The following is a 23,621-nucleotide window of genomic DNA, read 5'->3' as shown; positions in this document are numbered from 1 at the left end:
TACAGGGGAGCTCTGTTTGACTCTCTGTACCCCAAACCTGCCACTAGACCTTAACTAAACCCTAATTTCATTTAGGTACCCAAATCTAGACCTCATTTATCGACACAAGATTCCAATCTTTGATTTCCAACCGCAGGTTTGGGGTACAAGAAGTACCTATAGGTAGGTAGGGAGAGTTGGGAATCAAAGATTGGAATCTTTCCCGCATCAAGGGGAGCACTGAATCCAAAGATAGAGAAACTATATTGAAATCCTGCCTCTTAACCATTTGTGTGAACCTAAACAAGTCATAATTTCTTGGGCCTTTTCCCTCATTTATAAGAACAGGGGACTGCATGACTTTTGAGGTCCCTTCCCAATCTCATTCTATAATCCTGTAATCCATGGACCTTAACAAAATGAGGATGTTACAGGGATAAAGGGAGAAAAGAGTAACAAAACATTTGAGGAGGAAGATATCATCTCCAGAGAGAATGGAAAGGGAAGAAAGCTTGATATATAGGAGAGAATGTTTATTAAGCATTTTCTATGTACCTAAAAGGTAAGGATTGGTAAAATTGTTGACCTTTATTTTGAAGATGACCAGAATGACTCCATTATGTTAGTCTCAAACCACAGTATGTACAAGTGTGACTGATCAGACCAATATGAGTTTGGGTGTTCTGTCCACATATAAATACAACTAATCCATGTGAACATTTGGAGTAGCTTCTCTAATTTTGCTCATCTTGTATTTCTTTTGGGCTAATCCAATTCTGCTTTGCTCACAGAGCACAGGATAAAACAAACAAACAAACAAACCACCAGGAAAAAACAAAACAGTTCCTTTTCTCAAGGAGTTTGCATCCTAATGACAAAACATTAAGGGAATTTGGGAGGAGAGAAGAGAGGGTCTAAAAAGCAGGCTGATGTTGTGGTAGAATGAACCTTAGAGTGAGCAGGAAGTGAACTCAGCAATTAATCTTCTGGGTAGGAGAGGTCCTCCAGATATGGCATCCTTGGCAAGAAGTCACAATCATTGAGGAGCCCACAGGACAGTCATCATTAAGAGGGCAAGGCAGCTGCTGTGGAGGTGGAATGAACAAGGCTGAATTGATGACAGTGTTTGAGGTTGAGTCACCAAGGCAGTAAGTTCAGACCAAGGGGAAGTCTGGAGTTTGGAAACTACATTCTTGCCAGGTTCATGCATGGAACCAGAGTTGGACTTTGAAGGAAGAAAAGAAGAAATTCCATAGGGAAACTTAGGAGAGAGAAGCTACTAGATTTTTTTAACTTAAAAAGGCACTAAGTCTTTTTGGGATAGCATGTATAAAATTGGAAGAATAGGTAGAAGTCAGATTGTAAAAGACCTGGGGTGTCAGAGTAAGATGTTTACTATTTATTAAGTGAGGAACTATCAAAGATTTTTTTTTTTTTTTTTTAAATCAAAGAGTGACATGATTACAGCAGTACTATAGAAAGATTATTTGGGTGAAGTCGGGATTCAAGAAAGAGTAGAAAGGTGGCTAGGCAACAATCCTGGAGTCAGGAGGACCTGAGTTCAAATGTGGCCTCAGATATTTACTGTTTGACTTCATGCAAATCTCTTAACCCCACTGCCTTCTCCCATCCTCATTCATCCTCTCCTCCCAGAAAGAAAGAGTAGAAATTGGAGGGAAAAAAATCACTGAGACTCAGGAAGTTACTTTAGAATCAATTTTAGTTTAGTAAACAAGGTGAAATCCATCTTTCTGGTGCTTCTGTCCCTTTTTTTCTAATGAAGCTCCTCTGGTGTTAATCAAAAGAACTTTAATTCATCTTCCATAAGAGAACTTTTCAAATTCTTGAAAATAGTCATGTCAACCTCAAGAAGTACTCTATTTTCTATTCTGGTTCCTTTACTGACTTGTTTGGCACAATTTGTGACCTTCTCACCAGACTGGTCATTATTCTCTAAAAATACTCATCAATTTTCTTTCTAAAATATGGACCCAAACTAGACAGAATTGTCCGTATATTGTCTGCCTTAAGCAGGACTACTTTTTCATATGTTCTGGACACTATGTTTGCATTATTAAATCATCTGGACCAGGGTCTGATAAGGGTCATGCCTGGAATGAAATGAGACATATGTAAATGATATAACATTTCAGAAAAGAAATTTTCTCAACAATAGCAGATAGATCAAGTGCTGGACTTGGTCAAAAAGACCCGACTTCAAATCTGGCCTCAAATGCTTCTTCCTACCTATATGACTCTGAGGAAGTCACTTAATCTCTGTCTGCCTCAGGTTCTTCAGTTGTAAAGTAGGAAAAATAGGATTTAATCCTACAAGGTTGTTGTGAGGGTCAAACAAAATAGAGCCCTTAAGCACTGTGCCTGACCCAAAATAGGAGAGCTATACATGCTTGTTCAACCTCCTCCTTCTCTTCCCCAACTTTCTAATCTTATGGATATAATTCCCTTCACCTTCATGTTGGCTTTCTTGGTGAGCCTAGTCAGATGGCTCACAAAGGAATGACTGTCAAGCTGGAGAATTGCCAGCTTTTCCAGCACTGGGTTTTTATGCCTTAGAATATCAGGAAACTTTCTAAATAGCTTAGTTCTCAGGAACAATTAAGTTTTGAGGTTGAGCCCCAACCAGATGAGCAGATCTTGCTCCTATCTCATGAAGTAACAGCCTAAAGCAATGCATGACTAAAAAAAAACAACACAGACAAAACCTAGAAGAGTACAAATTCATTTTTGAGTAGGACCAAATGGAGAAGGAAGGTCCCATGGAGAAAATAATTTTTGGCTGGATCTTGGAGAATGGATAAAATTTAGAAAACTTTGTTGTTGAATTTCTTCAGTGGTGTCTGACTATTTGTGATCCAACATGGGGTTTCCTTGGCAAAGATATTAGAATGAAGTGGTTCGTCATTTCCTTCTCCAGCTCATTTTACAGATGAGGAAACTGAGTCAAACAGGGTAAAGTGACTTGCCCAGGGTGTCAGTTAATAAATAATAATATAAAAAAATAATAAATAATAATTTTAAAAAATAATAAATAAATAATAAAAAACCCCAGCTAATAAATAATGTCTGAGGCCAAATTTGAACTCAGGTCTTTCTGATCTAGGCCTTATGTTCCATCTACTGAGCAACCTAGTTGCCCAAAAGAGGACTAAGAAGGTACCTTTTAGGAGCAGCAGAGATTGAGGTTCATCAAGTAAAATAATTTGACTGAAGTTATGAGGAAACTAGTCATAAATGAAGCCAGATGTTCATTTCCCATCCCTGGGAGAAAGGAGATTGTGCTTTTACTTCATTGGAACCTTGGGGTAAAGTATTCATCTGTGTTATATATTCTGTGAATGGTGGAAACCAGAAATATCTGTTGAACCAACCATTCTGAATTCTCCACTAACATACAGTTGCTATGGCTTATCTGGCAAGGATTTGACCTTGGAATCTTGAAGGTCATGCCAGAAAAGAGGCAGGTTGGTGAGTTGTACCAAAGTGGAAGCTTTGCCATTTTGGCCAACTAATGGACTTCAGAGGTGCATACGGTCAGAGGGCTAGCCACCTGGTTATAATTTAACTTAATTTTTTGATCACTGCAACTCAGTCCATACAGTAAAACAATCTCCAAACATGAAGCACTATACAAATGTTAGTGATCATGACAATTAATAAGGTGTGAAATTTCCATCCACCATTGAAATGACAGATCCTTGATATATTAAAAGTGGCATTCTGATTCTAACCTGAAAACCATTTCACCTCCCTCATCCTTCTCTTATTCTCTCAGAACAAAATTACTGCTTTGCAAATAGCAACCCAGAATGGCCATGTACCCCTTGTTACTTTTCTTCTCAATGAAAACATTGTTCTGGACCAGAAAGCTGAGGTGAGTGGTAGACAGTAATTTATCATTTAGGGGGTCATCATGCCCAATTTGCTTTTCAGTGGCTGGTTGACTTTGGGTAGTTATATTTTTGGATGGATTGGTACATTTGTGGAAAACAGATTTATTTATGATGGAGGCTATTCTTTAGAAATAACTGTTTTTGTTTTCGTTTGTGCTTTTTTTTTTTTTTTTTAAGGAAAGGGTGGCTAAAGGTCTAATGCAGATAAAAAATAAGCTTGTGTATTTTACATTTTAATGTTTAAAGCAATAAAACTTCCATATATGCACAAGATGTCATTACTCTTATTAAATTTGTCTGGGAAGATGAGGAAGCCACAATATTTACTGGAGTATATATATATACATACATAGCTATATTATGAAAATTATCATTTGTTTCTTCTGTGGAACTATCTATTTTTCTTTAAAATTCAATCAACTTTTCTAACTTTGGTTTCTGGAATTTCATGTTGGCTTTTCAAAATGACCCAACACACCCAAAGCAAACATTTTGACAATGACCTTCTGTGTTGGAGCTGAACCAGGAAAATCCTTTCACATTTTTTTCTTTGCTGAGAATATTACTCATTCTGATTGCGATTATCTGTTACTATATGTTCTGATAATTCCAGACTGAGGGTGTGACTTGAACTGGGTTAGGCTGTTTTGGAGGACAAGTTTTCACTGAAACTTGTTTGAAATTTTCTCAGTTCAGTCCAAAGAACTTTTTAATATGTAGAAATGTTTCAACCACCATGTTAATTGTATTCACTGACATTTCAAAACTTAGAGTCAGAGGCCTGGTTTAGTCATCCTTTGCTATGTGACCCTGGCGAATCATATTACCTGAGTCCAATTTCCTCATCTGTAAAGTATGCATAATATTGTCACCATCAGCTTCATAAGGAGGAAAAAGCTTTTTAAAAATTAATGTGCTATACTTTATTTTAAAAAAATTTTATTGATTATTTTTTTTGTTCTCATATTATCCACATTTCCCAATGTATCCCCCTTTTTTTCCTTCCCCAGAGAGTCTTTCCTTACAAAGCAGGTTTATTATTTAGGATGATTTTTTTTTTTCCTTCTTTCTGCTCAAGCATTCTAGAAGGTTTGAAGGGAAAAGGAAAAATAGGAAATGTTTCACACAACAGTTCAGTTTGTTTTGGCTATGGAGGATTGTATTAGAGGTGTCAAATACATGACCTGTCCAAGTGCTGTAAAAACCAAATTGGTAAATATTTACTAAATAAAAATACAATATGAACAGATATCATTTTAAAACCAATGCAGAATTCCTTATATACAGATCAATCTTTATTATTATTAGTCTTTATTATGCTTTTAGGGTTTGACATCATTGGCCTGTAATTCTTTACAGTAATTCTACCCACCTGTATAGACTTTGCTTTCCAGAAAGGCACAAATGGGTAAGCTTGGGAAGACCTAGGGAAGAATATAATTTAATCACATCCTCCCTCATTTTCCATAGGAGAAGTCACAAAAATGCACAAGTAAAAGCACCAAGACTTGAACCCATCTCTCCCAGTTTTCTAAATCATATTTCCTCCAACCTTGTGGAACTTTTAGGTCATTCCCACTTTCTCATCTTCTCCCTCCCATGTCTTTGCCTTTCTCTCCAAGTACCTTCCCTTTGACTTACATTTCCTGCTTTAACTACCATTCTTCGCCCCATTGCTAATCTGCCTGTGGCCACACCTGCTTGCTCTGAATCACTCATTCTTTTCAATTCAGCCATTCCCTTTCCCTGAACATTGTCACTCTCTCTCACTCTCATTTTCTTTTAGAAATAGCTATCCTTCCTTCTTACCTAATTACCTCTTCTTTTTGCTATGGGGGGAGAGGGGCAGGGTCAGCCTGGTATAGTGGGAGGAGTTCTAACTCTAGGAGTCAGAAGAACTTAATTTATGAATGCCATCTCTGCCTTGTCAAAGCTATGTGACCTTGAACAAATCATTTAACTGCTCTCTTTCTTAATTTCTTCATCAGTAAAATGAAAGTATTAATAGCCCTACCTTGTCAGATTGTTGTGAGAATCAAGTGAATATATATATATATATATATATATATATATATATATATATATATATAATGCCTTGCAAACATGAGAATATTATAGAAATCTTAGTTATTGTTATTAATTTAATGATTTTAATTTAATGCTTTAGGGCATCACTTAATTATTTCATTTCTGATTCAGTTTCTTCATCTGTCAAATGAGAAAGGCCTCCTGTGGTCCATCCAGTGTTAAATCTAATAATTTTTTCAAGGTCACCTTGCTAGCAAGAAGCGAGATTTGAACCCATGAACTCTGAGCCCATGCCAATTCATTGTATAGCATGGTAATGGTATATGAACAATATAGTTAAGGGAGAATACCCCATTTTAAAGTGGTTTCTATCTTTCTGCAGCAGGATTCCCCTCTTCACTTAGCAGTTGTCAATAATCATGTCACTGTAGTGAACAAATTATTGGGAGCTAAGCACAACGTTGATGCCTTAAATCAGGTAAGCAAAGTGAGGCAGAATCCACTAGTGATTCCTCATCTTCATATAAATATTATGTTGGATTTTGTGTTGTTTCCTGTGGAAGTCAAGGTGAATTAAAGGATAAGGGCCAGCTCTTTAGAAAGATGTGTGCACTCTTCCACCTCCCTCCCTCTCCCACAAGCTTCCTCTGCTAGATGGATGGCAGCCAGTGCATTATTCAAATGTTCACATTGGATACATCCAGATATTTTGATAGAAAAACAATGACTTGGAAACCTATTGCTAGAAGAGTCTCTAAATCAAGAGCCACTCCCCAAAACTGATGCACTGTCATTGGCAGGGGGCCCCTTTCCACAAGAAGGAAGCTTTATTTCTATCTTGAAGTCATTAATGTGTCTTCCTTTAAGCCTGAAGACTGAAAGGCCACACGAAATATAAAAATTACATGGATTCAATTAACTGAAGAAGCGGCAAATGCTCCATAAGATCAATCTATCACTGGCTCCATCTGGAAATGCTGAGACAGAATAATAAATATGATTTAGAACCAAAGGACCTCAGGGCTTGGAAGAACCTTCGACATCTTCTAGTTTAAAGCCTTCATTTTATAGATGAGCACACTAAACTCCAGAGAGAGAAAGTGATCTGCTTGTCCCAAAATTGCTTAGCTAGTCAGTGGGAGATCTGGGAAGGGAGCAAAGCTGTGAATCACATTCTGGAGCCCTCACTTGCTGAGATTTCTTTGCATCCTGATTGTTATTCAGTCTGTTAACCATTGCTCCAAGTTTTGTGTTATAAACCCAATGAACATAGTGGCTGTTGAATCATTTCAATAGTATCCACCAGTCTTGGTGACTCCATTTGGGGTTTTCTTGGTATAGATACTGCAGTAGTTTGCTTTTTTCTTCTCCAACCCATTTTACAGGTGAAAAACTGAACCAAACAGGAATAAGTGAAGCTAGTACATGTTTGAGGCTGGATTTGAACTCATGAAGATGAGTTTTCCTGATTCCAGACCTAATAATCTATGTACTGTGCCATTGTGGGAGGTGGGAAGGCAGAGTATGGGAGAGGTCTGGATTATTAAAGTCAACTCCAAGTTAGAACAGATTGAAACTCAAGCAAAGAGTTTTCCATATTGGGACAGCAATTGGGATCAAACACCTGAAGGAGCAAGCCTGGAATCAGGATTTGGGTGAGTTTGTTCTCCACATTAGAAGAGATAAGCTTGGACAGCTCAACAGATTCTTGTACCTCCTGGTCTCTCAAAAAAATGAAAAAAATAGCATTGAAATCTTCCACTTTGGCCCTATATGGTCTCTAGATTTGGAACCTAGAGCTGTTTAAATAGAGCTTCAAACCTTAGTCCCAAAGGAACGTTTATTTATGTTTGTTTTCTAATTTCATTATTTATTTTTTTATAATAGTTTTTTTCATTTTCAAAATATATGCAAAAAGAGTTTTTAATATTCACCCTTACAAAACTTTGTGTTCCCAATTTTTCTGCCTCCCTCCCTTCCTCCCACTCCCTCTCCCTTAGACATCAAGTAATCCAATATAGATTAAACATGTGCAATTCTTTTAAACTGAATATTTATTTAAAGAGACATTGTTGGAAGAGATTTGGTTTCTTCTTAACTCCCTCTGCCTCAGCTGTCCTACCAGCATGGGATCCTAGAGTGCTCTATTTTGTTTTTATTTTCTATTCATCCAAATAGACTACTGATCCTATTGAAAACAAGTCTGTTTACTACATGGTTGTAAACAATTGTCCCTTTCATAATCTGTAAAATAGATTCTTTAAAATAAATTAAGATGTCTTAGAAAAAAGTGATAAAAATATTAACCAGAGAAAATTATTAAATAAGCAATTGTTAATATTGGGGAGACACAGAATTTATTCCTTTCCGAAACATTAAAGATGCTGGCCAAGCTAGCATCTACAAGACATTGGTGATAATGAGGTTGAACTTTCTCCTCAATCTTGTTCAGAATCTATCCAGGTGGGGAATCTCCTATTTTACTCAGGTCTGGGCTAGGATAAATTCCTTGATTAGATGGCATAAGGTTGGGGAGGGGGTGTTACATGATCAAAGTCATGATTTTCCTCCTAACTCCCTCCCAATCCCTCTTTCTCTCTTTATAATATCCTCTCATTATAATATTCATTTTCTCTCATTCTTAATCAGTCAGAATTATTGCCATCCTCAAGAATACCAACTCAAAGAAGAGAATACATTTAATATGCTGTGCAAACCTTGAAGCATAAGTGTCTGAGATTATTGTGATACAGGTGGTAGTACAGAGGATAGAATCAGGAATTCCTGGAATCAGGAAGAACTGTTCAAAAAAGGCCTCAGTCACTTAGTAATTGTGTGATCATGAGTAAGTCCCTTCACCCTGTTTGCCTCAGTTTCCTCATCTATAAAATGAGCTGAAGAAGAAAATAGCAAATCACTCCAGTATCTTTGCCAAAAAACCCTCAAATGGGGCCCCAAAGACACAACTAACCAACAAAATTATTGTTATAGAAGCAGCAGACCCCTCTGCATTTAGCAGCAGATCTTGGAAATGTGGAACTGGTGGATACCTTACTGAAGGCAGGCTGTGATCTGAAGGCTGTTGACAAGGTAACAAGTCTAAATGTCTGCTGTTGCTCCAGGTTCAGTGTTAGCACATCTGCATATATGAAATACTCACCAGAGATGGTCCATATTGCCATTTAGTGAAATTTTAAATTTGCAGGGGTCATTGTGAAAGCCAAACGAGTCTGAATTATATCTTTTTAAAAAAGAGAAATGCTATTTTATATCTTCCAAGTATATACAATAGCAAGTATTACTTAAGGCCAGTCTCCAAATGAATACTAAAGCATAAATTATTCACAACTTATTATTCATCCACAGAGCTTATAAGGTATTAGAAAGCTTCTTTATTCTTCCACTTCTTAAGGAGGTAGAGAAATCCCCTTAACTGAGTCTTGTTGAAATTATTTGCTTAGGTACCCTTCCCCTCTCATTAATTATTTACTTCTTTTTTTCTGACATTACCTTCATTTCTGAGTAAATTTTTCTTCTCTTCTCCAACAACCATACCTTATAAAAAAGGACAAAATTTTTAACAAGCATCTCAGCAAAGCCAACACAATGTTCCACATTCATAAATCCCCACCTCTGCAAAAAAGTGAAGAAAGTACATTTTCCTTCCATCTCAAGTTTGTTACAATTAGATAGCCTTTTTTTCTTTTATTTTTATTTTTGTTGTTGGAAACTTCAACCCCACCCATTTCAAATATTATCATCTTCACACTACTCAGGTCTGAAGGAATGTGGTTTGATCATATTTTAAATTTTAATTCCTGAGCTGGAATTAAATTAATTAATTAATTAAATTAACCCAAAAATCCTGGGTTAGGGGAAGGAGAAATTAGATGGCTGGTAAAGGCCCAGAAAATGTATCCCAGCTTAACACTGAGATTGAGAGTCAAGGACAAGTTACTCTGCTTGAAGGATTTCACCTGAAAAATCTGAGTTACATCCATACTACCTACAAATCTCCCCACATCCTCAGATAAGGTAGGTGACAATGAAGGATGCTGAAAAAGAGATTTTGAACCTTAGATGGTTTTGTCTGAATCCCTTCTGTTGATAGTAAATAGTTTGGAAATATTCCTCTTTCCTCCTACTGCCTTTTCTTTAAAAGGCAAGCCTTTTGGGTATAGTGAAGAGTCAGGAAAAATGAGAATTAGAATCCTGCCTCTGAGAGGAGTTATATACGATGAGGAAGTCATTGAAATTCTAAGTCTCAGGCTCCTCACCTCTAAAATGGGGATAATAATACTCATAGTACTTACCTCACTGGGCTGTCTTGGAGATCAAATGAGATCATGCTTGAAAATGGTTTCACAAACCTCCTCTTCTAGCATTCACTTTTTATCCACCCTAGTTAAGTGATGTTTCCTGGGACCTGGTGCATTATTAATGAATAGAAGAAAAGAAAAAAGAAAAAATGCTAAAACTATGACTTTGTATGGCTCTTCCCTCTTCCTGAAGTTTAATCTCTGGAGAGTAACACAGGCTTAATGATACCAGTACCAGGAGCCTTCACATTCCCATTCAAGCATATACTCCTAAGGAAAATGCTCTTCTAAGAGCAAAAAACCTCTGGCACCCACTATGCTGCTCTCCTAATAGACTAATTGCCATGATTGGGAATGGTGTTGAAAGCCAGCACTCAGATGGCAGAGATTAGGGGGTTGTGTAAAGCTCTAGAAGTAGCAGTACTTTGTAATCCAATTACTGTGCCCTTGATTAGAGGCTGATTGCTTCCAACCCTAATTTTCAGGCTCATCTAAGACTCTCAATACGTGGAAAATAGCCAACACTGGTGCTTGTGGGAATTGTACTTCTAGTGAGTCTCCAGATGCATTTAGGATGATAAAGAAGGGACACAGTTCTTTAAGTCTCCCACTACCACAGTGCTGGTTGGAGTGGGGTTCTGGATTTGGACACCGCCAGCCACATTTAAAAATTATTCCAATATCCCCTTATCACAGTATCTTGATTAATTGTGTTCTGAAATTAACAGCTCAATTTTGGGACTGGCTTTAGAACACATAAATGGAACAGACTTGGCAAGATAGAATAAAGTTTCTTAAATTGTGGGTCTCACCCCATGTGGAATCATTTAATTGAATGTGGAGTCATTGAAAATTTGGTAACAGTAAAAGATATCAAATATTCTGCCCAGATTTAATCCTTTATGTAAAAATAAACAAGCATATCCCTTTCATTAGTAAGCAAGTTTGCTTTCATTTAATGGTAAAATTGTTTTAAAATGAATTTTATGAGTTATTATCAGTAAATGTTTGATTTGTATACCTAAGAAATACCCAAGAAATAAAAATTTCTTGGACAAAAGCTTTGATTTAGAAGAACTAGGAAATCTCCATTAACATCTCCCCCTCCCCCAAACTCAGTAAAGAAACACAACAAAAGCAAACCTGTTTCCTTTGTTGTTTGTTCTAGTTCCCTAGATTTCCATGTAAATTTACTAGGTTAAGAATATCTTGTAGTGGAAGCATCTCTGGACTAGGGCAACTTGACAGCTGATACCTAGTTCTTGCTTTGACAATCTTATTTTCTTTTTCTCAGTAACCCTCCCAAATATCTCTTCTCCTCCATTCATACACTTACTAACCTTGTACAGGGCCTCATCACTTGAACTATGGCTTTCTGATTCCTCTCTCTGCCCCAAATCTCTGGCTACGTCCTTTCTTTTCTCAGCTAAACTCTTTCCCTAAAGTCTTGATCTAACTGTATCCCCTCAACTTGCCTTCCACTACTCAGTAAACTCCAGTGGTTCCCTATTACCTCCCCGATCAAATATAAAAACTGGTATTCAGCTTTTAAAGTCCTTCCTACCTTTGTAGTTTTAAAAAAAAAAAAAATTTTTTTAAATTTTTGTGGGCGCAATTGGCAGTGCTTTGCCCAAGATTACACAGCTAGAAAATATCTGAGGTCAGATTTGATTCAGGAAGAGGAATCTTACTGTCTTCAAGTTCAGTACCCGGCATCAATTAACTGCCCACCTAGCAGGAAGTAGTAAGTGCTTAATAAATGTGTTTAACATATAGTAAGGGCTTAGTATATGCTTGTTCAATGATTGCCTGCCATTGCCATACTGTATAATCATGAATCAATCTACTTAAGCTCTTTGAATCTCAGTTTCCCATTCTGTAAGATGGACACATTGTAGAAAGGATTATGATAGAACTATGGATGTTTACTGAGGTTCCAACTCTAAGATTTCGGGAATCTATGATATTATGGTACGACTGCTGTGCATACTTCAAAGGCTTGTAGGGAGGAGCTGGTTTGAAAGCTAAATTGGAAAACAATAATCTTTCATTTTTTTCCATTTATAATTTTTAACATTTATATTTTTAAAATTTGAGTTCCAAATTTTGTCTCTCCCTCCCATTCTCCCTCATTGAGACAGTAAGCCATCTAATATGGATTGTAAGTATGCAATCCCAGTAGAAGATATTATTAAAATGCAAATGTTATCTCTGAGGGATAAATCCTACCATTGAGACCTTTGTCTCATTAGTGTCTGAGATTTTTCTGGCCCCAAGCAGGGTTCTAAAGAAGAAATGGATCACAGGAACAGAGATTTAGAGCTAGAAGGGACCTTGGAATCAATCAGACTTAAGCCCAACTCCCTCTTTTTACAGAGGGGGGAAACTGAGACACTGAAATTTTAGGGAGGAGGTAGCAAAGGTTTGGAGAATGAGGCTGGAGAGCCAGCCCAGTGAAGGACCTTAGACATCCAGGGAGCATTTTTTTGCGGGGGAAGGGAGAAAAGTAGGAGTTAGAGATCTCTGCAGGGGTGGAAAAGACTTGAGGTAGGTTTGCTTTGGGGGATGAGAAAGGTCATGAGTTTGTATCTACTTCAGGATCTGTATAAGGACCAGGCCTGTCCATCCTGATCGCCTTTTGGCCACTGGCCTTTGGCCAGTGAGCTGCTTGTGACAATAGAATAAAATAGGCATGGAGACCAGTGGTGACAAGGAGAGCCCTTGTTTCCTCTATAGGGAAGGTGGGATGGGGGGGGGGAATAAAGATAAAGCAATGTGATTCTGTTTATATTCTTGAGTTGAATTTCTCAGCCACGGCATAGACTGGAGAAATATTTGGAGGACCTATGACTTTTTTTTTTTTTTAAATGAGGTGATCCAACAACTCCCTCACCCCCATCTCCTCTCCCAAATGACATCCTTGCAGCAGTATGCTTAGAAATGAATGATGGCTATCAGAGCAACTGTCAGCTATGTTTTTGTTCCCAGCAAGGAAAGACTGCTTTAGCTGTAGCATCCAGGAGCAACCATTCTCTCATCGTAGACATGATCATCAAAGCGGAGAGATATTACACCTGGAGACAGGTAAGGAAGAAGAAAAATTTATTTGTGGGGCTCCTGGAGAAGCAATTTAGGGTATTTCTGTTTAATTTACTGTAATATTGCTTTCACGTCTGACCTTACTAGCTGGGTGATCTTGAGTTAGGCCCTTAACTTGTTTTCTTTAGTGGCAGCTAGGTAGCTCAATAGATAGATTACTGGGACTGGAATCACAAAAACCTGGATCCAGATTGGGTCTCAGACACTCAGTAGGACAATTGGATTAACTTCTCTTTGCTTTAATCCACTGGAGAAGGAAATGACAAATCTCTCCAGTATCTTTGTCAATAATAATAATAATAATATCTCATGGACAATGTTGGCATGTTGTGGAACAAGGGATCAAGAAGACAGCTAAAAGGGGTCAAATACAGCTGAACAACAACAAAAAACTTTTTTCAGGCCTAGGCTTTCCAACAGGACCACTTAGGTTTTGTTCCTAACCAGAACTACACACTGTCCCTGAAAAGAGGACCAAAAACACCTGAGCACCTTCCCAAACGACTCTCCCTTCCTCCCTCACATACATGGGCCCTCAGAAAGCTTTGCCAGAGTTAAGGCAGGTGTGGGCCAGCATCTACCAAACCATAATTCATGAGCCCCCACATGAGTCATTTACTAGACCAACCATAGAACACATTAATTCAAAATGAAATTTCAATCAAACAACACAGTAAAATTTATGACAAGAAAGATTTCTAAGACATACAGAGGAATGGTCTTCCACAGTGTACTAGTGGGGAAAGTGGGCACTCAATCAATAAAGGGACATAAACATTGGGAAATATATATGACCAGTGTGTATGGAACTCGAGTTCCAAATGCTGAGTCCTTCTGATGGCTTCTGGCGATATTCTCTCACCCTGCTTTCTGCTGGGTCTCTCCTACACTGCTCTATAATGCCATCTTCTGGTCCTCTGTTGGGATAGGATTCGATGTGGTCTTGGTAGCTGCTGAGACCTCAGCTCTGCAAAATCACAGCCTCAAGCCTTTTTGAAGTGCATCTCCCAATCAGCCAGGTCTGCCAGCTATCTAGGAAAATCCCTTTGGATATTTGTATTCTAGGGAAGCTGGATGGGCCAGTGGATCCAGCACTGGGTCAGGAATAATCAAATCTAGTCTTTGACACTTATTAGCTGTGTGATTCTGGGCAAGCCACTTAACTCTGTTTCCCTCAATTTCCTCATCTGTAAAATGAGCTGGAGAAGAAAATGGCAAATGGTTTGTATTCCACACAAATCATAGGGGATCTACTGTGGGGAAGAATAATAAATAAATAAGAGGTTAAACCCTATCTCTTCTTCCACCCCATTTTTATTTAAGTACCAGAATGTTTGAACTAGAAGGAATCAATTGATCCACTTTCCTTATTTCAGAAGTAAGGAAATTGAGGGAAGTCATTTGAATAAATCCCTATCTATAACTAATTAGTAGCTGAGCCAGTGTTTTATCCTTTTTTTTTTTTTTTTTTGCTAACTCTGAACTACCAGGGTTATGACATCATGGCCATATTCCTTAGCCAATATTCCAACAATCCCTTTCTTAGCCCTCTATGTAAATGGACAGCCCACAGTCTCAAAGCATCCCCAACTGGTAGGTGGTTCACAGGTTGATTCATGGGGATTTTGTCTCCTCCCTTTATATCAGGTTTTGATCACAAGGCCACCCCCAATCATTGAGGCCCAAAACACTTCATTGTGATTAATTCTTCAGGACGGGAACTCTGAAAATGGTGAAAATCTAAATGGGAAGTTGCACAAGCTTTGTTCTGGCACTATGTGGTAACCACTGGGATGACTTATTTGAAAGTATAAAGTATTAGGTGAAAGTTGTCCCAAAATCCTAACTTAAGCTTTTTCCTCTTCTTGATTTACTTCTTCCTTTTTCTTATCCTTGCTCCCACTTTCTTTCCGATCCTCCCTCCCCCTCTGCAGTTTCCCTTTGAATTTCTGTTAGCTAAACAAATGCATCATTTATCTTCTGAGGAAGTAGGAGGCTGCATGACACTGTAGGCTATTGTGTTTCAGAGAAATGAGGAAGCAGGGATAAGTAGCTATTCTCTGTTTTTTATGCTATTTCCTGCTTAAGTTAGTGGGGAAATGGAATTATTGGTTGAGAAATGGGTTTCTCTGTTCAAATGCACTTCTTAGCTAAATGGAGGTTAACCAGAAAACCATTATGGTTGAAAAACTTTCTAAAATATGTCAGTAACCACTCTTAGTACTTACTACATAAGTAAGTGACCGTTCTTAGTACTTAGTACAAGGAGCATGAATGAATGAATGAATGCATGAAGCATGGATGACAGGTGGATGGCACAGTGGGTAGAGTGACCAGCCTAGAGGCAAGGAGACCTGAGTTCAAATCCCACTTTAGAGGTTTACTAACTGTAATTTTGGGCAAATCTCTGAATCCCTGCTTGCCTCAATTTCCTCATTTGTCAAATGGGGATCATAGCACCTACCTCTCAAGGTTGTTTTTAGGATCAGCTGAATTTATTTGTAAAGCACTTGATACAGAGCTTGGCACATAGTGCCATTTAAAAGTTAGCTACAATAATAATCATAATAATGATTATGATTGTTATTACCTCCTAAAATGTGAGGATCAAAAGAAAGGATAACTGTAAAGAGCCCAGCCTAGTGCATAGCACGTAGTAAATGTTAGATATTATTATTATTACTGCTTACTTTGTGAAAAGCACTGGGGATATGATAGTCCCTCCTCTCCAGGAGCTCACTTCTAGTGGCGGAGAAAATGCACGCAGAAGGCACGAGTTGTAGCTCAGAAGGGAAGGTTCCATGATCCTCAGGGCATCACAGCAAACAAAAGGTAATGTCTCTTCACAAATGTCATTTCCTCTTCCCCTTTCCCCCCCAGGCATATCACATCAGTTTCTGATACTGGGCCGAGCACTTTGGTTGCAAGGACTTTCTTTTCTCTGTCTTCCATAGGTATGGGGATGATGTCTGTGAGAATAAGAGCCAGACTTTATCTCCACTCCCAGAGTGATTACCATGGGCACTGGGCTGAAACAAAACTAGTTCCTTGAGAGAACAGATTGGGGGAGGGTGCTTTTATTTATAATTTATACTTTCTCTGAGGATTGAGGATTTGGCATTTTCTCAGAGTCATCCTTCTGGGCACAGAGCCCATCGCTTTACGCTTGCAAATGGAGGAAGCAGCATGGTCTCAGTGGCTAGACAGACACCCAGCTTCAGGATCAGAAAGACTTGGAAACAGAGCCCGAATCTGACAGGGTGGCTGTATGACCTTGCACAGATTACTGAACTTCTCACTGCCCATCATCCTCGGGCCCTAAAGTGCAGAACATTGTCTACACGGGTACATAGAATTTTTTCACTGGGAGTTTTCTATACTAACCAAGTCATTGGTCTGGTTACCCTTCTCCCCAAATGATCCTCCTCTTATCTTTGTAAGACAGGTAAGTCAGGGGCAGCTAGGTGGTACAGTGAATAGAGTACCAGCCCTGAAGTCAGGAAGACCTGGGAAAATTCAAATAATATCTCAGACACTTAACACTTCCTAGCTGTGTGATCCTGGCAAGTCACTTAACTCTAACTGTCTCAGTAAAAAAAAAGAGATAGGTAAGTCAGGTATTCTTTATTATTATATAGTAATAAAATGTCATTTATCATACTTTATTTATCATAATATATTTACATATTACACATGATAGACATTTATTATGTTATATGATAGAAATTTATTATATATTAGATAATATGAATTTATCATGTATTTATATATAATTTTAATATGTTCATAATATATATTTATAATAATATAATATAGAGATATTTTATATGATTTATATTATATATTACAATATATTTATAATACATATTATACATATATAACAATTTATTTTTAGATTAAATGTATTATTATTATTATTACTTATTTTATTGATAAGGGAGCTGAGATATGGAACAATCAAGTCACATGTCTAAAATTACACAGTTAGTGAGGGGCAAACCTAGTTCTTTTGATTCTAAGACTTCCCATTGCTTCTCATAAAAATTTCCCTGTACAGGACTGTAGCAGTAAAGAGTAAAGGATTCTTTTTCTAGTTGAAGTAAATATTTCCTCTTAGTCTAGAGCCCAAATCTTACATTTGAGTTTCTTGTTCTTAAATGATGAAAGCTGCTTATATGGGTAGGCAGGGAGGGGGACTTCCAATAGAATTCCCAGACAAATGTCCCAAACTGTCATTCCAAGATGTGATTCAGCTTTTGATTCAAATGATTTATTCTTTCTCTGAAGCTTCTTCCTCTGAAAAAATTTTACTACAACTACTAGTAGTAGCCAAAGCTTAGGTGTATAGTGGATAAAACACTGGGTTTGGAATCAGGAAGATTCAAATTCCTGAGTTCAAATTTGGCCTCAGATGTGTGACTCTGGGCAAATAAGTTACTTAATCATGTTTGCCTCAGTTTCCTCATCTGTAAAATGAGATGGAGAAGGAAATGGCAAACTACTCTAAGATTTTTGTCAAAAAAATGAGGGGCAGCTAGATGGCACAGTGGAAAGAGCACCAGTTCTGAAATCAAAATGTCCTGAGTTCAAATCCAGCTTCAAACTGCTGTGTGACTCTAAACAAGTCTCTTAACTCCAATTGCCTCATCAAAAACAGATCAAAAACCCCCCAATCAAACAAAACAAATGGGATCATGAAGACTTAGCCACGGCTGAACAGCAGACATGATATCACACAAGAGAAACAAAGAACCATTTATTTAAAATAGTTTAAATAGTAAGCTGGGGATGTCCATAAAGTCATCCACAAACATTGTGACATCCGAGCAAACTGCGGCTGCCTCCTCCCAACACTTCTTTTCTCAATCCTTGTGAATCTAACTGGAGCTTGACTTGCAGCCTGAGTTCAACCGAGGCAAGGTAGAAATGGGATGGCAACGTGCTTGTCATAGGTCAGTGTGTCTGCAGAATACGGAAACCAGGTTCAGCAGCTGAATATGCTCTCATTTCTGGAGAGGGACACAAAAGCATCCGGGGGGGAGTCAGAGGGTTTGGGGACTGCCTCAGCACTGATGTCCCAGTGCCCAACATCCAATCTTAGCAGGAAAGGTGGAACTCTCAGGACGCCAAACCCTCAGCAGGACACAGAGTGCCACATCGTTTTGAAATTCCTAGTTTTTTGTCTTCCCCAGTTTCTGCTAAGTCATCTTTTCAAAACTTTCTGATTCTCCTCAGACCTGCTGGGTTGTTAATCATTCTACTCTTTATAGAAGTATAGCTAGTTTGTGGGAAAGTTATTATTGCTAATACTAATAGCTTAATTTAGAGAGTATAATTATATTATTAGTGCATTTTATACAGATCCAAATTTGTAAAGCACTTGAGCATAGTGTCTGGGATATAGTAAGAACTTAATAAATGTTTGTTCTGCACCCCCAGGGCTTTAAATTTTGAAAAGTACTTTGCTTATATAATCATATTTGGTCTTCACCAGAACCCTGTAAGATTGATGTTATTATCATCCCCATTTTGTAGATAAGGAAACAAAAGCTGAGAAAGGGTAAGTGATTTTCCCAGTGCCTACTAAATATCTGTGGCAGGATTTGAATTTATAATACTATTTTGCCTTGAACTAAAGTTCTTTTTTTTCTCTAAATACTATTTTATTTTTCCAAGTACATGTAAAGATAGTTTTCAACATTTATTTTTGTAAAACTTTGTGTTCCAAATTTTTCTTCCTCCCTTCTTTACCTGTCCCTTCCCCAAGACAAATAATCAGATGTAGGTTAAATATGTGCTATCTTTTTAAATATAGTTCCATATTGTCACATTCAAGAAAAATCAGACCAAAAGGAAAAAAATATCCATGAGAAAAAAAAAGAAACAAAAAGATGAAAATACTATGCTTCCCCATCCATATTCAGTCTCTAGAGTTCTGTTCCTGGATATAATTGGCATTTTTCATACCAAGTCTATTGGAATTGCCATGAATCACCTCATTTTTGAGAAGAGTGAAATCCATTACAATTGATAAACAATCTTATTGTTTCTGTGTACAATGTTTTTCTTTTTCTATTCACTTCACTCAGCCATCAGTTCATGTAGGTCTTTTTCTTCTGAAATCAGCTTGCATATTATTTCTTACAGAACAATGATATTCAATTATCTTCATATACCATGACTTATGCAGCCATTCCCCAAATGATGGGCATCTCTCAATTTCCACTGAACTAAAGTTCCTGAACTAAACTTGACTAGAACACATTTTTTAAAAAATTAGCTTATTTTTCATTTTGAACTTAAGCACCATAAAAAAAGAAAATGTTTTCATATAAACATTGGAATGAAAAAAAAAATGACATATGAAACTATGAATCTCCATTTTGTTGGCTTTATTTTTAACTATATAAAAATTCCACACATTACTTTCAGAATTGTCCTGCCTGTCTGTGACTTCTGAACTTTGGTCCCCTTCTGTGCATATTTTGAAATATTTCAATAGGTTGGTTTTTGTTTTTTGTTTTTTGTTTTTTTGCCTTACTTTTGCTAACTTCCATTCCCTTAATTTCTTCCATCTAATTAAAAATAAGGAGAGGAAAAAAAACATCCTTGTGACATAAAAATTATACAAGAATTCAATGATAGGTACTGTAGCTAATTATACTTATTAACACAGAGAGGTATGTTAATAATCAGATTATTATATGCTCAGAATTGATTACATGCTCAGGATGGACACAATGTAATTTTTACAAAGGGCAGAAGGAGCCTGTAAAGATTTACACATCAAAGAATAGGGAGCAGAAGGTGAAGATCTTCATCAGACACTGATCAGTAGACACTGGGAATATAGCTGGAATTTGCAGGCTGACCATTAATCCTGGAGTTATAGATAGTCACATGGCATTCTTGTCTTAAGCATCTGATAATAAAAATGATATAGAACCTCTCATTATCTGAACTAAAAAGGTGGATATCTCAGCTAAATTCTGCACACTCTGGCTAGCTAATAAAATGATCTGCTGCCTCAAGAAAATGGCAGCAATAGTTTATATATTCTTTATAGGCTCCATGGTTAGGAGAAATAGAAAGTACTTCCCCTATTTCTCCCTTACTATATTAGTTGATTCTTTTTATCCTGCCTTTCTTCTTTTTTCCTTAAAACTCTGAGAACAGAAACAATCCACTCCCCGTTTGCATTTTTGTTACTTAATTTTTTCAATAGCACTTGAAGCTATTAAGGTGCTGAAAGCATAATTTTTTCCCTTTTAGAATGTTAACATTATGATAAATGTGGAAATATGTTTAGAAGAATTGCATATGTTTTAACCTATATTGGATTATTTGCTGTCTAGGGAGAGGGGTGAGTGAAAGGGAGAAAAATTTGGAACACAAGATTTTGCAAGAGTTAATGCTGAAAACTATATGTATTTTGAAAATAAAAAGCTATTTTTTTTAAAAAAAAAAGTTACCATTATATCACCCTACAATCCCTTCCAATTTTTAAAATATTTTTTAGGTTTCTTCTGCTTTTTGGATTTGTATTTCTACCTTGCTATTGTGTTTTCATCAGAAATGCTTTATTGAACATCTTTTAATCCATGAAAATTCCATTTCTCTATCTACCCACATAGGATCATTCCCAGCTTTACTAGATAGGTTATTCTTAGTTATAAGTCTCTTTTGCCTTTAGAATATTGTGATGCAAATTTTCTTCTAATTTATGGTAGAAACTGCTAGGTCTATGTAATACTAACTACAATTCCCTGTTATTTGAAAGGTGTCTTTCTAGCTGCTTCTAGTATTTTTTCTTTGATGTGATAATTGTATTTGTGGGACTTTTTCTTTGGGGATCCCTTTCAGGAGATGATAAGGGGATGCTTTATATTTTTATTCTGACTGCTGGTTCTAATAGATATGGCAATCTTTATTTCTTTAAATAAAGTGTCCCAAGAGCCTTAGCACAGTTTTAAACTTCAGTAGATTCACAAAACAATAAGTTCAATAACTTTTCATAAAGCCCAAAATTTAAAACTGCTAAGACTTTTGGGATACTCTTAAATCATGTTTCTTGACATGTTTTCAGGTTAGTTGTTTTTCATATAAGCTATCTTTACATTTTCTTTTGTATTTTCAATCATAATTTTGTTCTAATATTTCTTGCTGGCTCTTTCCATTTGGTCTATTTTGGTCTTCAAGGAGTTTATTTTTTGGGTAAAACTCATCAGATCCTCTTCTAAGCTATTTGTTTTCATTTCCATTTTTTCTTGAAGAGTTTTAATCTAATTTTTTAGCTCTTGCTTCATTATCTCTAGGTAGTCATGTAGTCCTTGTAGAAAATTCATTTTTTTCCTTTGAGACTCTTTGGAGTTGTTATGTAGTTATTCTATCCTTTTAAGGAGCTTCTAGATAAAAAAAAAAAAAAACATTTTTATAGTTTTTTTTTATTTTTCCAAATACATCCAAAAATAGTTTTCATTATTCACCTTTGCAAAACCCTGTTTTCTAAATTTTTCTCCCTCCCTTCCCTAGACTGCTAGCAATCCAATATAAGGTTAAACATGTGCAGTTCTTCTAAACATATTTCTCTATTTGCCATGCTGCGCAAGAAAAGTCAGATGGCAATCTTTATTTCTTTAGGGGGGGGGGGGGGGGAGAGGCCGGAACAGAGGAGGAAAAAAACAAAACAAAGCAAACAAACAACAACAAGGTAAAAATACTATTCTTTGACTCACATTCAATCTCCATAGTTATCTCTTTGCAGAAGGCTCTTTCCATCATGTCTATTGGAATTGGCTTGAATCACCTCATTGTTGGAAAGAGTTATCTCCATCACAGTTGATCATCACATAACTTTGTTGTTACTATGTTCAAAGTTCTCTTGCTTCTACTCATTTCACTTAGCATCAGTTCATGTAAGTCTTTCCAGTCTTTTCTGAAATAATCCTGCTGATCATTTCTTATAGAACAATAATATTCCCTTATATTCAAATACTATAATTTATTCAGCCATTTCTCAACTGATGGGAATCCACTCAATTTCCAGTTTCTTACCACTACAAAAAAAGGGCTGCTACAAACATTTTTGTACATGTGGGTCCTTTCCCTTTTCAAAAATAATGTTTAATTTTGGAAAAGAATTATTGATAGAAGTCAATATTTTCTTTGAATTACTTATCTCTCCCACTTCAGTTCCTGGAGATTTGTGTCAGAGCCAGGATTCATACCCTGCTGAACTTTTGGGTGAGATGGCTGCTTCTGCTTGGAACCCCTTTGGCTAGATAAAAATGGAGAATAAGAATTAGACCTGTGATTTCAGTGGTATGGGTGAGGCTCAGGCAAAGAAACTCCCTCTATCAATGAAGATCAATACCTTCTTTTCAAGTTGTAGAATAAGAAAATTGCCAAGAGTACTGGGAAATTAATTACAGAGCCAACATATGTCAGAGGGAGGGTCTGAACCCAAGTTATTTTGTTTCAAAGCCAGCTCTTTATCCACTATACCTCATTTCTCCTGAATGATTAAGTTCTTCCCTTACAACAAAGCTTCATCATCTCATACTTTAATGAAAGATTTTTTTTTAAATGACATAGCTTGCCCTAATATATCTCTGAGAACAGATAAAAGAAATATAGAAATTTCTTTTCACATAACAGTGAAATTCTGTGCTCTTGAGGATAAATGAAAGTTCCTAAAATCTTCTCATTTCCTTATTCTTTTATTTCCTCCATTTCCGCCTGGCCACTGCACTTGCTGACAACATGCTTTTTTGGCTAGCAGACAGCTTTGTGTTCCTCTTGCTGTAGAAAATGAGAACTATAGATGAGGGCTTTGGAGTCCCACCCTAGCTTTTCTAAAGAAAGCCAAAAGGACAGAATAGCTAAGCTGCCCCATTAACCTTGACCGATATGACTAGTCAGAAAATAGAACTATTCCTGTTACCCAGAGATTCTCATTACAATAAAATTGTTGACTGCACAAAGAGTTTGGACATAGCCATACTACACCTACCTTTTTTTTCTTAATTTGTGTCTCCAAGAGGGAGCTCTGTTGTGCTCTGAGCTTAAGTGACCAACAACATCTTAGAGACAGATGGCCTTTTTGTGAATGAAACCTTTGGGATGAATTTCACAAGTGCTGTGGTTGAAAAAGCACTGGCCCTAGAATCAGGGGACCTGGATCTTCTCTCTGATACTTTACTGGTTGTGGGATTACCTTGGAGTCTTACTTTTTTCACCTGTCAAATATGTATTTTAATAATATACTATCTCATAGTTGTGAGAA

General features: G+C 37.0%; 1 protein-coding gene across 1 annotated transcript in view; it reads left to right on the top strand.

Moving 5' to 3' along the window:
- ANKDD1B (ankyrin repeat and death domain containing 1B) overlaps positions 1-23,621 on the top strand; it is a 79,777-nt gene that overhangs the window by 43,870 nt on the left and 12,286 nt on the right. Inside the window, exons 9-12 of the mRNA XM_012541119.2 lie at positions 3,773-3,871; positions 6,301-6,396; positions 8,910-9,008; positions 13,226-13,321. Coding sequence (XP_012396573.1) covers positions 3,773-3,871; positions 6,301-6,396; positions 8,910-9,008; positions 13,226-13,321 — 390 coding nt within the window. The remainder of the gene's footprint in view (positions 1-3,772; positions 3,872-6,300; positions 6,397-8,909; positions 9,009-13,225; positions 13,322-23,621) is intronic.

Source organism: Sarcophilus harrisii, chromosome 1, assembly GCF_902635505.1.
Source record: "Sarcophilus harrisii chromosome 1, mSarHar1.11, whole genome shotgun sequence".
Lineage (NCBI taxonomy): Eukaryota > Metazoa > Chordata > Mammalia > Dasyuromorphia > Dasyuridae > Sarcophilus > Sarcophilus harrisii.
This window is presented reverse-complemented; position numbering and strand designations above follow the sequence as displayed.